At 37.9% G+C, this 14,774-nt stretch overlaps 2 protein-coding genes across 3 annotated transcripts; one reads left to right on the forward strand and one right to left on the reverse strand.

The window, feature by feature from the left end:
- The first annotated feature begins 1,675 nt into the window (after positions 1–1,675).
- Positions 1,676–6,864, forward strand: LOC120000973 (probable pectin methyltransferase QUA2). The gene is made up of 9 exons (XM_038849165.1): positions 1,676–1,971; positions 2,650–3,389; positions 3,482–3,614; positions 4,114–4,354; positions 4,718–4,943; positions 5,109–5,284; positions 5,437–5,740; positions 6,092–6,230; positions 6,367–6,864. The coding sequence occupies exons 2-9, from the start codon at positions 2,680–2,682 to the stop codon at positions 6,517–6,519; spliced, it is 2,082 nt and encodes a 693-aa protein (XP_038705093.1). The 5' UTR covers positions 1,676–1,971; positions 2,650–2,679; the 3' UTR covers positions 6,520–6,864.
- A 3,663-nt stretch (positions 6,865–10,527) lies between these two features.
- On the reverse strand, positions 10,528–14,030 carry LOC120000266. 2 transcript variants are annotated; one of them, XM_038848246.1, is made up of 5 exons: positions 13,856–14,030; positions 13,064–13,495; positions 11,644–12,955; positions 11,409–11,555; positions 10,528–11,266 (listed from the first exon to the last, which is right to left on the reverse strand). In XM_038848246.1, exons 2-5 carry the CDS (start codon positions 13,115–13,117, stop codon positions 10,749–10,751), a joined length of 2,031 nt encoding a protein of 676 aa, XP_038704174.1. In that variant the 5' UTR covers positions 13,118–13,495; positions 13,856–14,030; the 3' UTR covers positions 10,528–10,748. The 2 variants fall into 2 exon arrangements, with proteins under 2 accessions (XP_038704174.1, XP_038704175.1); XM_038848247.1 differs by having other exon boundaries at positions 13,064–13,517.
- Positions 14,031–14,774: the final 744 nt, after the last annotated feature.

Raw genomic sequence — 14,774 nt, forward strand, 5'->3', positions numbered from 1 at the left:
AATATTTACTTAGGTAAAGGTTTATTACACTAGTATACATATATCCACTCAAGAATCAATTATATAAAGACACACACATATTATTTATATATAAATTAAATCATTTAAAAAATGTGTAGTTCAACCTTTGACCATTTAAGCCCACTGATTGGATTCAAAAATTATCGTGGCGAGTCGATTTTAATAACACTGCTGATCCCATCCCAAAATCTACACTACACTACAAGCCCAACCAAAAATAAACCATAACTTCCATTTTCCCTCTCATTTTCCTCATTGGAGAAAGCAAATAAGTGTACCATCTCACTTTGTATAAACACTGTCTCACTTTGTGATTTTTTTGTTTCAATAGGGCACTATTTTATCACGCCGCTTTGGGCACCAAAGAAGTTAGGGCCAACCCTGTACGAAGTGATGGTTACGTTGGTGTTGAGCCGAATCCTAAGTTAGTATTTTAAGATGAATCGTACTAGTAATATTGGTGAGGAATCTGGTACCCGGTTTTATCGGTTCAAACGTTATTTACCACAGGTATTTAAAACATTGGAGTTATATGTAGGGGAGAAGAACCCAATGGTGGTACTTTGCCTGTCCAAAGAATCCTCGTGAGTACTGAGTAGCTTTTGTCCAAGTCGGCAGTACCCCACGTCCGCACCTCATCAGTAGAGACTCGTGACGCTCTTTGTCTTCTTTAGAATGTGCAATAACTGAACCACTTGGCTATTACCTCCCTAGTTATCTCTTGGTCTCTCTAAACTGGTATAATTATTTTCAAGCGAGACTCAATTAATTTATAGGATGAGTTTGTGTGTGTCTATTCCAATTCGAATTTAGATTTAGTGGACTATCTAAAAGATACTACTACTGAGTTGTTTTTTTTATAAAAAGAAAAAAGAAAAAAGAAAAAAAGTGTGTAAGAATAGGAACTATGGCTCCATTTGTTACCGGATTCAGTTTCTGATCATGTCACCATATTCATCCTTTCTATTCCATATCTGCCAATGAGGATGTAGGTCCACACTATTATCTCTGCCCATGCTAAGCTCTACAATCAGAGTTGATAGCCTAGTGATGAATGTCTTATGATGTCAAAACGTATGGATTCGGAATGTCTTGAGTTTGATTTCTACTGTGAGTAATATCTATCCTTGTAGTCACAAGTTGGGTTTTGCCCAACTTACCCTACTCGCAGGTCTAACGGTCCAAATTTAGATTCATATTAAATGTTTAAAGGACAAATTAACTTGCATGATGTCATTTTTGTTTTGAAAAAATCTTGGCGAATTATATTTGAATCTCAATTTCTTGGTTGCCGTCTCCAATGGAAAGTTTGGTCTACATTAATGCTAGATGTGAAGCACATTGTACACATATATGATATATATCTACATGGAGAGTGAAGCATATTGTACACATTTATCTTGCACAGAAAGTGGCGAGTGTTCGGCAATTCAGCATAGGGTCTCTCTCTCATTCCCTTCGCTTAATTAATTACAGTTACAGAGTGTGTAAGTGTAATTAATGAGCTTAACAGTAGTCGGTAGATCTCTTCAATCAGTCTTCGATTGGGTAAATTAATAATAAAATCAGGAGTAATTTAGTTTAGAGTCAAACCCTGTTCAGCTGATTACTATTTGTCGTCCCATTTATGGGTTGGTTTTTTCTTTTCTTTTCTTTTTAATCTTCAAATCTGCGAGAATTTATAAAAGTGGCAGTTCGTCACGAGCTTCTTCTCTCTGAACTTGATCCCACCCAAAATTTTCGTCATTCGCTTTACCCAAAAGTGTTTTTAGTTTGGGAAAGAGAGAAAGACAAGAGATGATCACGGGGCAAGAACACAACAAAATCGAATGTGTTTTTGTGGTGTCATTGTCAGACTATTCATGAATTTGAGCTGATTTTCGGAAACTTTTGGCCTGCTCTCTCAGTATTTCAGTCTGCCAATTTGTCTACAGCTTTGCCACTACAAAGGTAGCTTCTTCTTCTTTGTTTTGGCTTTCAATTCTGCTTGCTTGATTTGATACCACTATCAAACGGTTAGGTTGATCTACATAATGAGTTTTGCTTATTTTTCTTCTGGGTTTCGTTTAGTGTTACTGGTGTGAATTTTGGTTGAAATGAAATTACTTGTTTTTGACTTCTGGATTTGGGAATTCAGTGGAATTGATTCGATTGTCTTGCTGTCTAGAAATGCATCTGATTTACTTGCCTTGTGTTTTAGACCTTAAATGAGCTGTCTTTTTTGTTCCTTTTTTGGATTCTAATGTTAGGATTGCCAAGAAGATTTCTTCGTCCTATTGAAGGAAAAAAAAGAAGGAAGGTTTCTTCCTTTAGTAATTAAATTCTGCACCAGATTGTGGATCTAATTAACTAGGGGAGAGATCTTGTATTCTTGTTTATTAGAGCAGTCTCTCTTATCTAACTATTCTCTGATTCATTTTTGTGACGAACGTTATTGTATTCGCTTTTGCAACATTTCCAGCTTGCTATATGCTCTACAATATTTAGCATGATTGAACAGAAAACTTAACCAGAATTCTGCTTAGCACTATGGCTCTGGTTCCATTTTTTATAAACTTGAGTAAAGGACTTTATTCGGTTTGTCTATGCATAAATTTTCTAATATTTTTTCCCCACATTTTTCTGCAGCGCTTCTTGTGGGTTTCCAAGGTATAGGAAATGTCCAGGACTCTACATCGAGGTATATCAGGGATGCGGATATCGGGTAACAGTGAAGACCTATGGGACTCTCAAATGAAAACTAAACCTGAAAAGGAAGATTTGGATGGAACATTTTCTTCTAGTAACAGTTACTTAGCCCTTAGATTTCCTTTTCGGTTACTTTTTCCAGATAATTCTCCGTCAAAATATGGAGTTGGGGAGAATGGTTTTGCATTTGATCCCTTCAGCATTGGAACTCCAAGGAGTCGACACAAACTAATATTGCTCTCATTGAAGATCATTTTAGTGGTGATAGTATTTCTCGCTCTTACTGGATCTTTTTGGTGGACAATCTCCATATCAACATCGTCGCAACGCCACATTGTCCATGGATATAGGCGACTCCAGGAGCAATTGGTTTCAGATTTATGGGATATTGGTGAGATCTCTCTTGGTACTTCAAGGTTAATAGAATTGGAATTTTGTTCTCAAGAGTCAGAAAACTATGTGCCTTGCTTCAACATGTTGGAAAACCTTGCTTTAGGTTCTTCCGATGGTGACATGTTTGATCGTCAGTGTGGTTATGGTTCAAGGCAAAATTGTTTAGTTGTTCCACCTGTAAATTATAGGGTTCCTCTTAGGTGGCCAACTGGGAGGGACGTCATCTGGTCTAATAATGTTAAAATAACTGCCCAGGAGGTACTTTCCTCTGGTAGCTTGACAAAGAGGTATGTGGAAATTTATTTTGTGAGCCAAAACTTTCATATGAGCTTTCATTTTCGTGCTGACTGGTCATCCATTGCTCAATCATGTGGGGCAGGATGATGATGTTGGAGGATGATCAGATTTCCTTTCGTTCAGCCTCTCCCATGTTTGATGGTGTAGAAGATTACTCACATCAAATTGCAAGAATGATGGGGCTGATAAATGATTCTCAGTTGATACAAGCTGGAGTAAGTCAATTTATGATATTTTCCCCAGGAAACCAGCCATTGAACATATTCTGTTTTAACTGTTGCTTTTTGCTTCCATGTTGAATTGTTATCTTCTAGTCCTATATTACCTCTTTTGATTTAATGGTTCACATACTTGAAGTCATATATCTGACTGAATTGCCACCTATGTTCTGAAAGATGTTTCTTTGCCTATTCACAATCTGAGCTCTGAACATAAATTATGTGATCTGTTGGTTGCTAATCTCAATAAAAATGGAACTGCTAGTGTCCCCTCAACCCAATTGACTTCTTAAGCTCTACTCCTAGTTGGTGCTACAGCATGATTAATTAAATATGACAGATCCTTTTACAAAGAGTCTATTTGGATGCAAAAAGTTGTGAAAAATAATTTTATTGTCTCTTTTGTCATCCATTAGATAAATGGGCCTTGCATAGTTGCGTCTTGACATTACTATAGTATTCCTCTCCTCTTATGCTGGCCTCCTACATCTTTCAGGTTAGAACTATTTTGGATATAGGATGTGGTTATGGTAGCTTTGGAGCACACCTCTTTTCAAAACAGCTGTTAACCATGTGCATTGCAAACTATGAGGCTTCAGGCAGTCAAGTTCAACTAACTCTTGAAAGAGGTCTTCCTGCAATGATTGGTTCTTTTAATTCAAAACAGTTGCCATATCCGTGTCTCTCCTTTGATATGCTGCATTGTGCACGATGCGGCATTGATTGGTACAAAAAAGGTAACAGTTCTGAGGCAGTGAAAATAGATTCTTTCATGTATGATCTTTGTAAATGAACCTGTGAAGATTTCCCAAGCTACTTAGAAGTTAGAATATTTTTTCCTGGGTTGCAGATTTAGACTAGGTACCATGTTTTTGATGTATGTTGTTGAAACCTTGGTTCGCATGAATATTTAAATTGTTTACATATCTTTCTCATTGTTTGCCAGTGATTATAAACTACTCCTTGTTATGCATCAAGTACGGTTCTTTTAGTTAAAGAGTTTATCATCGATTCTTGACACCCTATGGCTAGAGTATTGTTGTTTTTTTTCTCTCTGTAAAGACACTATGGCTCACTGCATTTTCATGGCTGTGTTACAGATGGTATTTTCTTAGTTGAAGCTGATAGAGTTTTAAAGCCTGGTGGATACTTTGTCTGGACCGCACCACTTATCAATACTCAGGGGTTTCTTCGCAACAAAGAAAATCAGAAAAGATGGAACCTTGTTCAAAATTTTGCAGAAAACCTATGCTGGGAGATGTTGTCACAACAAGATGAAACTGTTGTATGGCGAAAGACTAGCAAGAAGAACTGTTATAGTTCGAGGTAAGGAATCCAGGGTGGTTACTTTATACTTGTTCAACATAAAATAGCTTTGTTTATTGATTCTAAATATCCTAGAGGAATAAAGAAATGTGACCATGCATGTTTTAATGCTTACAATGAATTGATTTATCGTGATTTATGCTATACATTAATTTGTCTTTCTAGGAAGCCAGGTTCAATCCCCTCTATCTGTGGTAAAGGTCAGGAAGTTGAATCTCCATATTATCGACCACATGAGGCTTGTATAGCTGGAACTCGCAGCCATAGATGGATTCCTCTTCAAGCAAAGTCAACCTGGCCTTCGAGGTCTCACTTGAATAAGAGTGAACTTGCAATTTATGGTAAAGTTTTTTCTTTTTCCCTTTTCTTTTCACCTGGCCTGGAAGAAAATTTAATTGAAAGCAACTTCATTTTATAGGAGCTAAGGATTAAAGTTTTGTGCATTCAATATTTCAATGCTTTGTTTCATCCCAAGGTTTTTATGTTTTACCAGGTCTGCATTCAGAAGAATTTGCTGAGGATGCAGAACACTGGAAAAGAGCCGTTGCAAATTATTGGTCTCTTCTGTCACCACTAATATTCTCAGATCACCCAAAGAGACCTGGTGATGAGGATCCTTCACCTCCTTATAACATGGTCCGAAATGGGCTGGACATGAATGCACATTTTGGTGGTTTCAACAATGCATTAGTGGAAGGTGGGAAGTCTGTTTGGGTTATGAATGTGGTTCCAACTACCGGGCCCAACTATCTTCCCTTGATCCTTGACAGGGGCTTTGTTGGTGTATTGCATGACTGGTAATTTGATCACTTGACCTAACTTATTTATTTAGCATGTCCTTTTTTACGTTTCCCGTTTCTGCAGTTTGAGCTAGTTCTACAATTAGATATTCCCTCGGATTAGATTAATACATGGATATGGTTAAGAATTCAGGGATTTCACAGAGAATAGCATGTAAATGAACTCAATGAATGATGGAATAGATTTCCTTTAATTTTGTTTAATGAAGTTAGGATTTTATGATGATTAGTTTCACGATATGACATATTTCTCTTTATCCTTTTGCTTTAACTCATTACTAATGTCAAAAACTCGAGCTTTTGTCAATAATTGCCCTCTTTATTAATTGCACAATTTGTCCTTGTTAGGTGCCAAGCTTTTCCGACATACCCTAGAACATATGATATGGTGCATACAGCAGGGTTTCTTTCTTTTGAAGCTGGACAGAAACACAGGTGCACCATGCTTGATATATTCACAGAAATTGACCGATTACTTCGTCCTGAGGTACTAAAATCACCTGATCCTTTCTTTATGCACATTTTTATGAATGCTTGCTGAGAGTTAACGTTTCATGTTTACAACGAACAGACATGATAGACTCTCATTGATTACGGCTCAACTTTACTCTCTGTTGGTGCAGGGCTGGGTAATAATACGTGACACCATCGCTCTGGTTGAATCAGCTAGAGCGCTGACAACACAGCTGAGGTGGGATGCACGAGTTATAGAACTTGATAGTGATGAAAGACTGCTCATCTGCCAGAAACCCATCTTTAAGAGACAAGCCAGCTAATTAAGTTCTAGATGGAGCCAAAGAAATTAATTCACAGTATTCCTTTTCATTTCCGGTGGATGTTAATCATAAACTCCACCATAGCGAAGAGGATATAAATTTTTGAACAGAAAGAAGGTGTCTAAAAACACTGGTGAGGAAACTAATGAATCTGGTTGAAATCAACCACAACTCCTATGGAGCCGTAAGGTGTACATAGGGCCATGTAATTACTCAATTGAAGTTCTGAGCAAAAGAGAAGTATAGGATTAAATTGTATTTTCTCTGCAATGTTTTTGTAACTATACAACCACATGATTAAGATTGTGATGATGATTAAAAATAAAGTGTTCTTTTGCTTCAGCATATAGCAATTTATTCAGTTTTACTGCCTTCATGCTTGTCCAAGTTTGTTTGACTTCGATAGGGTGCTCTCTTTGAAGCTTATCTCAAATGTTGAGATGGATGCATATGATTTCATATGAATCATGCGGGGCATGTATAAACCACGATTTCACATGGATCATGTGCGTCCATCTTAGTATTTGAGATGGTTAGAACAAAAAACATTGACATACTCAGCATTTTCGCTCTTTGAATGTCCAAAAGCCGGGCCCTTTAAAGGTTGCTTTTCAGGTGCTGAAACCTGCACTGGATGCTAAACCTGATACACAATGCAGCGTATTTAATACAGATTACTTAAGGGTCTTATAGTATACTCTGACAAAGCCACCAAAAATGTGTTTGATTTAGTACAAGAACATTACCTGCGCTCAACTTAGAGGTCACATGTTTAAATATTTCTGAAAAGTCTCTCCACATATTATATAGAGTAAGGTGTCCATACATTTTGTCTATCTGCGACTTCATCCACAACGGGAGTCTTGTGGACAAGTGTTGTTTTGAGATGCATTTTGGGGAGTTGCTATTTCCTCTTGTTGAAGAGAACCAATTACAAGCACCATTTCCCTTCCAAGTTCTAACTTTGTGGTTTTAAGAGCATAAATTATGTGCTCAAAAGGGGTACTGATATCAAAGCCCTCAGGCATCGTCAGTCTGTTCATTGGCATCGGTTAGGTTGATGGGTAGTTGTGGTCTGCATTTTAATCATCATCATACTTTCAGAGATTCCAGTAATTATTCAGAAAGATAAACTTGGGATCGTCATGGCCCAACTTAGTTTTCAAAAGCCAATTAGTATTGGCGTCCTTTTATATCAATAGACGGCTACAAAAAGCTAAAGAAATGGCTGGCTGTATTTCTGTAGGCCATGCCTAATCTTTTTGAAACAAGTTGCATGCAATGGATATCAGCCCGATGGATATCAGCTTTCTATCAAATATTTTATTTTGCACAGTGGCGTACCTGAGTCTACGGAGGCCGTGGGCGAACTCTAAACAGGGGGCCCTCTAAATTTTTTTTGTAGCGATTATCATATAGTTAAAGTCTAACTCCCAAAAAAAAATATTACTTAAATATAACTCGTTTAGCATTTTGAGATGCAAAATCACTAATTACATTAGTATAATCAACCTTTTCCGCCAAATCACTCTCAATAGACAACATAGCTAACCCATTTAACCTTTCTTGTGACATGGTGGACCGAAGATATGATTTTACCAATTTCAACTTTGAAAAGCTTCTCTCTACGGAGGCTACCGTTACCGGAATAGTTAACAATATTCTATATGCAATCCATGTATTTGGAAAACCACCATCAAGCAAATGATTTAATATTTCAATAGGTTTTTTTACTTCTTTAGGCAAGATGTTACACAAAACTTTTAATTCTAAAGCTAAATCTCTTGCATCAATATCATAAAGATTATCACACTTCAAAAAATTCTCAAGTTTAGTGCAATACGATATCAAACTTTCATTATCAATAGAATGTAACTTCTTCAAATCAAACAAAAATCCAAAAGTCTCTCCATATAATTGAAGTTGTTCAAACCTACTTCTAAAAGAAGAAATCGAGATTGCAAACACCAAAGAAATCATAAAGATATGAAAACAAAAACCCTAGAAAATCAAAACTCAAAGAAAGAATTCCCTGCAAGTGCAACTCTCAAGACTCAAGTCTCAAGTCTCAGGCTCCTTCTAGTTCTAAAATCTCAAATGAAACCAAATCAATGTTGAAACAGGAACTCGAAAGTCGGAAGTTAGAGTCGGAACTCGGTCTCGGAAGTCAAAGTTGAAACTCGGAAGTCACAAGTAAGAGTCGAGAAGATAGAAGTAGAATTGAGAAGAAAAGGGAATAAAGAATGAGAATTCTTTTACTTCAATTAGTTGGGCCTCTCAAATTTTCTTGGTTGTTATTGATTTTTTAGTTGGGCCTCTCCTCAAAATTTCATTCTTTCTTGATGGACTTTATAAACTAACACATATAAGGCTTTAAAATGGGCTAAGAGAGTAAGAGGATAAATGGACCACCATATAACTTAACTAATACTATGAAAAATTGGGGGCCCTAAAAATTGGGGAAAATTTGGGGGCCCTGGGCCACGGCCCAGCTCGCCCAGGCCCAGGGCCGCCCCTGATTTTGCAGAACATCCAAACGGATTAGATTCTATCTTCGATATCAACTAACCGTGGTGTGGAGAAGTGGCTCAAGCAGTGGCGGACTCATGAATTGAAATTATTGGGGCCATAAAAGTGGTGCGAATATTTTTTTGGGTTCTTTATGTGATTAATTTATGAATGTAGACTGCAAATTGTCATATTGAGAGGATTTGTGAGGCTTGGCAAGTAGGTTTGACAAATGACAAGATAAAATTATGATATAAAACTTATGAGTGTTGGGTTGAGTCAAAGTTAGTTAGTGAGTTGGGTGAGAATTAATGGATTAGCGACCTCATTTTCTTTTATTGGGAGTCTTAGAGTCAATTTGTCATAAACCTATAATGTAACTAGTGTACAACTTTTTTTTTTTGATGGGGGCATGGCCCCCAGTGCTATATGGTTCGGTCTGCCTCTGGGCTCAAGTTGAAGAAGTTAATATTGCCGGAACACTGTCAAATGCATGTCTTCTCGAGTGGAAGAACGTGCTCCAAGTGGCGTCAAGTAGACCCGTGTGGTCGAACTCGAGCGGACTAGCGGAGCGCTTGAGTGGAAAGAATTGTTGCGCAAACCCGAGAGCAACCACTAGACCGAAGATATGTTGAGCTTGAGCGGAACTGGTCTATAAGCACCTGCGCTCAAGCGGAATCGAGCTGGACGCGAGATCAGGGTTGATATAGGTTTGGAAAAACTTATTGTTTTTGTCACGGAGTTTAGAAAGAGTAAAAGAGACGACTAAGACAGAGAGCTAGAAGTAGGGGTGTTCGCGATCGGTTTCGGTTAGTTTTTTGGGGTTTTTTTACATGAAAATAACCGATCAAATGATAGGTTTTTTAGCTGTTCGATTTTTAGTGGAGAAATATGCACTTTGTTTTATAAAAACGACCAATCATTTCAGTTTCGGTCAGTTTCGGTTTTGGAGGGTTTTTTGAACAACCCTAGCTAGAAGGGATAAGGGCAATCTTAGAGAGTTGTGAGGGCTATGTCTTGTACTCATGAATCTTGTAAACTCTCTAGAAATCATAGTAGACTGAAAGAATGCCATTACTGGACGTAGGATCTCGTATTGAATCCATACCAAGGTAAATTATGTGTTGCTCTTTTCCCTGTTCTTCATTTTGCCGCTATATTTGTTTGGATTCTTGTGTTTCTGAAGATCTGCTTGGATGGATATCGCTACATGTGAAGTGTCTCATTTGTTCAGGGAAATGTCCTTTTTTCTGCTAGTACCATGATGCCCATCCTGTCTTTACCAGCAAAGTAAAGTAGACAGAGATATCCACGATGATCTGGGACTCCAGGGGTTGTCTGTGGTAGGTTACCCCACCATGAGAAAAAGAAAATCATATGATCTGATTGAATTCCTGTGTAAAATTGCCATTCTATTTCTTAATTAAGCAACTTGCTCCCCAATTGCTTCTCTGGTTATCCCAATTAATATGTGGCTTCATGTTTGATTGATTTCAAGCATTTCATTGTATCCTGGTTCCATTGATTGTGAATGATGTTTAACAAACTAAACAGCAAAAAAAGCAAACATTACAGAGAACATTCTTCATAACTGACACCAACTGTTTGAACAAACTAGCATAAGATTGATTTCTAATCCTTTGTTAAGGAAATTATCAAATCTAATCAATCCTTCAGAGATATTCACAAGTTTTGGAGCGACAATACATGAAAGGAAACAACTATTGGTGAGATGAAGAAGCTCCTGCTGCCCGATTCAACTGTTGATGGACTCGGCTCTTGGATCTGCTTCTGCTCTTCTGGGCAGCACCAATACTGCTCCTGCTACGGCCACTGGAGGATGGTGACAGAACCATGCTTGCTCTTTTCGCTGCTTTTCTACGAGAGCTCAAACCGCTGTTCCCCAGAGCAGCTTTGGCAATGCTATCAGTGAACACCTCTCGTGCTCTCTGCGGTTTGATTGGCTGCTTGTTCAGGTACACAAGCTTTGGTAAGAGACCGCAAACTGCTTTGCGCAGCTGCTCATCACCGATATTTCCCTGAATTGGATTACCCAAAAGATTCAGGGCTAGCAATGAATTGTGGTTAGCAACAAGCTGGCCCAGAGTTTTTGTTGTGGTTATCTTGTTGAAACTCAGGTCTACCACTGTCAGCTTTAGGAGCCTATGCAAACCCTCAACATCACTGATCTTATTACCAGCAAGATAGAGTTCTTTGATTGGTGAACAGTTTGACAGACCTGGCATCAAAATGCAGTGTGTACAATTAGAATTATATGACATAATTATTAGGGAAAAGGCATTTTCATGGGAAAGAATTTGTTAAAGAATCATAAAAAATCTAGTTAGAAGCCACAAATTAGGTGTGCTTGATATAATTACCTTGTCCAATTCGAGAAATTCGGTTGTAACTGAGATCAAGAGCCCTCAACCTGGTTAAGTCTCTCAGTCCTTCGATAGTGCTGATTTTGTTTCTGCACAAGTTGAGAACATGAAGGCCCTTTGGCAGTGTTCCTGGAGTAATGTGAACTGCAGACAGGGAAACAACAAAAAGAATTTCCAGTTACTCCCAATAAACTTCTAATCCTTACATATTTTCCTTTGTCCAAAGACATACCTATGGAATTGTTTGACAAGTTAACAGTTCGAAGGCTATAGAAGCCGGCTATCATAGGAACAGCTTTCAAGCCAATGCCTGATATGTGAGCCACACTTGAGGAAGAGTTCAGTGACTGGATGACACTATTGGCATAAACAATCTCCTCTGACAGATTGATCTCTGAACGCCTGGCTAAAAGGGTTGTGCGGGGTGATCGGCCATTTTCAGGAGAGGGAGGGAAAACAATGTCCTCATCATGGTTATCATCCCCATCGGGTGGGGGCTGGGGTTCAGTCTCAAGGTCTTTCACCCACTTGTCTACTCTTGCAAAGGAGGATGATTCCATTGGGAAAGCAACCCATTGGTTCTGTGGCCATAAACCAGAATTTCCACCATGAAAACCATCCCAGCTCTGATTATCATGTCCCTTGCTGCATCCTTCTTTAAAAGATTGTCCAGTAAATGATCCAGGTGATTCAATCTTGCTTGATGCCATGGCCTGGTTTAGTTCAAGTGTGTCTGATGAGTACCCACCTTGCTGGTTTAAAGCAGCACTGACGGCAACTGGTCTTACTCTCTGGGTACATGGTTTGTGAAGGTTCCTGTGGCTCCAGAGAAACAGTTTCCACCACAGCCTTCTACTCCTGGAAGGTAGAATTTGGCTCGAAGAATGCTTCTTTAACATCACTCTATCAGCGCTGCAATGCGATATTACAGATGCAGGGCTGTTGGGATACACTTGCCTCCTCACACTCTTCGACAAGGCCTGCAATTTTTCAAATGACTGAGATTTTGAAGGAGGTAACTCACCAATCTTTTGGAGCACATTACTCGTTTCCAGATTAGAGCAAGAGCGCTTAAGCTTTGGCTGCGCCCAGAACTCTGCCTGTCCAATCCCAGGATCACTTATATGTCCACTTTGCATCCTCTCAGTAAAATCTCCCCCGGCCCTTTTCACAGCAAGTTCATTCATCTGAGTATCAAATGAATTAGAACAATTCAACTCGGCAAACTTTTGAGGAGAATCTAGATCACCAGAATTAGCAACGTGGGCCTGAAGATCGAGGTCGGAGAGCTCTCTCTTGATCGAGTTGTTTTCTTCATGCTCATCCTCCCCTTCATAGGCTACTTCTACTTCATTGCTGTCAAGATTCTCAGGTCTCTTCACCTTGGTATCAGGACGATAATTCTTCTGTAGAGGTTCAGAGATACTGACAGAATTGGACTTCAATTCATCGCTCTCTGAAGGTTTCATTGAGCTCTCGAACCTAATTTGCAGGGACCTAAGCCCTTTGTTGAAATCAATACTTTTTGAATAACTAGTATCCTCCTATAAACACATACAGAAGGGGGTTATAGATAAGCAGTCATGAGATACAACAAACTTCAAACAGTATGATTTTATAATGAGGAATACAATCTATATGGCTATACATACCTTATCTTTCTTCTTCCGCCCGATTAATACATATAAGCAGCCAAGTTTTGCCATTTCGAGATTCGTGTAATTTAGATTTCTTGCAAGAATCTCAGAATAGATCACCCTGAATTCCTTGTCTTTTTCTTTCTTGGTTCAAAAGTATTTTAACTATTCTCACACCTCCAGCAGTTGATAACTGAGTTTGAATTGCAAGAGAAAATCTTGAAAATTTAAAATATTACATTGGAGATGATTGATCAAGAGTTAGCCGTAATCAATGGGAAGACACCAAATCAATGCCCGAGTAGAAGACCAAGAAGAACAAGGGCCGGATAACAAAGGACCAACGCCTGCTCCGGCATCGGGAAGTGGCACCAGAGAGTCGGCCAGAGTTATCCTACCAGCAGCTTCTCTCCAGAAGCTTCAAAGAATCGTTCTTCAATATATGATCTGTTTAAATACAATCAATTAACTAAACCCAGATGAGAAAAACTGAAAAAATCAGAACCAAACAATCAACAAATATCAGATACCTCTTAAAAGATTCAAAAAAGGAAAAACCCAGATGAGAAAACTGGAGATTTCAGAACCTAAAAGTAAACACATACTGATAATTCCTTTAAGATTCAAAAAGGGTATAATCATCTGTTCTGGCCTTCGCGTTTGTCAACCCAATTTGAATAGAGAAAGTAAATTTGCAGGGTTTAAAGTTAAAGCCAACAAAACTATCCCCAACATCTGTAGATACTGTAAAAACAGACAATACACCAAGAGGAATAAGAATTAACAGCTTGCAATGAAGAGGCATACCTGTTAAAGCCGAACTGCTCCAGGTTTCTGAATGTTTCAGTACTAAAAATGGTGTTCTATTATTAGTGGTAGAAAGCTTCGGGTGGAGGGGGCATATATGGAGAAGGAAGGAAGGAAGGAGCTGGAAAGATTAGGGAAGATGTTAGTTGGGGGAGGATATTACCCAGAAGAACCAGTAAAAAGGGAAAACATACGCGCATGAAACACGGCTTTATGAAAAAGCTACCTTAAATTGTTAAATCCTCTCCCAGAATATGTCATCATTCACATGTGGGACAGGTAGACCCACACATGCATCACCGATTCTCCTGATCGCCATCTTCTATAGATTTTGAATTACGTATTCGGCGCTCCTATTTATACCCCAGCTTTTACTTATTAGTGATAATAATTACTTATTGGTTGTAGTAAGTAATTATTACCTTTAATAACTATTTATTACTGATAATTAGTATTTATTACCATTTATAATTATTTATTACTAGTAATAACTACTTGTTACATAAATAACGAGTTATTAGTGGTAATAACTATTGAGACTATATAGTTATTAGTGGCAATAACTACTTATTAGTGGAATAACGAGTTATTAGTGGTAATAACTATTGAGACTATATAGTTATTAGTGGCAATAACTACTTATTAGTGGTGGTAAGTAGTTATTACCTTTAATAACTATTTATTGCTGATAATAAGTAGTTATTACCATTTATAACTATTTATTAGTAGTAATAACTATTTATTACCATAAATTAGTAGTTATTAATAACTACTTATTAGTGATAGTAAGTAGTTATTACCTTTAATAACTATTTATTACCTTTAATAACTATTTATTACTGGTAATTAGTAGTTATTACCATTTATAACTATTTATTAGTAGTAATAACTATTCATTACCATAAATAACTAGTTATTA

The sequence above is a fragment of the Tripterygium wilfordii genome, chromosome 6 (assembly GCF_013401445.1).
Source record: "Tripterygium wilfordii isolate XIE 37 chromosome 6, ASM1340144v1, whole genome shotgun sequence".
NCBI classification, from domain to species: domain Eukaryota; kingdom Viridiplantae; phylum Streptophyta; class Magnoliopsida; order Celastrales; family Celastraceae; genus Tripterygium; species Tripterygium wilfordii.

Excerpts from the sequence above, each read along its gene's own strand:
- LOC120000973 (XM_038849165.1), top strand. The coding sequence starts at position 2,680 with ATGTCCAGGACTCTACATCGAGGTATATCAGGGATGCGGATATCGGGT. Across the intron at positions 3,390-3,481 it reads TCTGGTAGCTTGACAAAGAG|GATGATGATGTTGGAGGATG; the intron begins GTATGTGGAAAT and ends CATGTGGGGCAG. Across the intron at positions 5,741-6,091 it reads GTTGGTGTATTGCATGACTG|GTGCCAAGCTTTTCCGACAT; the intron begins GTAATTTGATCA and ends TGTCCTTGTTAG.
- LOC120000266 (XM_038848246.1), bottom strand. The coding sequence starts at position 13,117 with ATGGCAAAACTTGGCTGCTTATATGTATTAATCGGGCGGAAGAAGAAA. Across the intron at positions 11,556-11,643 it reads CTTGTCAAACAATTCCATAG|TTCACATTACTCCAGGAACA; the intron begins GTATGTCTTTGG and ends CCCTGTCTGCAG. Across the intron at positions 11,267-11,408 it reads AATTTCTCGAATTGGACAAG|GTCTGTCAAACTGTTCACCA; the intron begins GTAATTATATCA and ends TTTTGATGCCAG.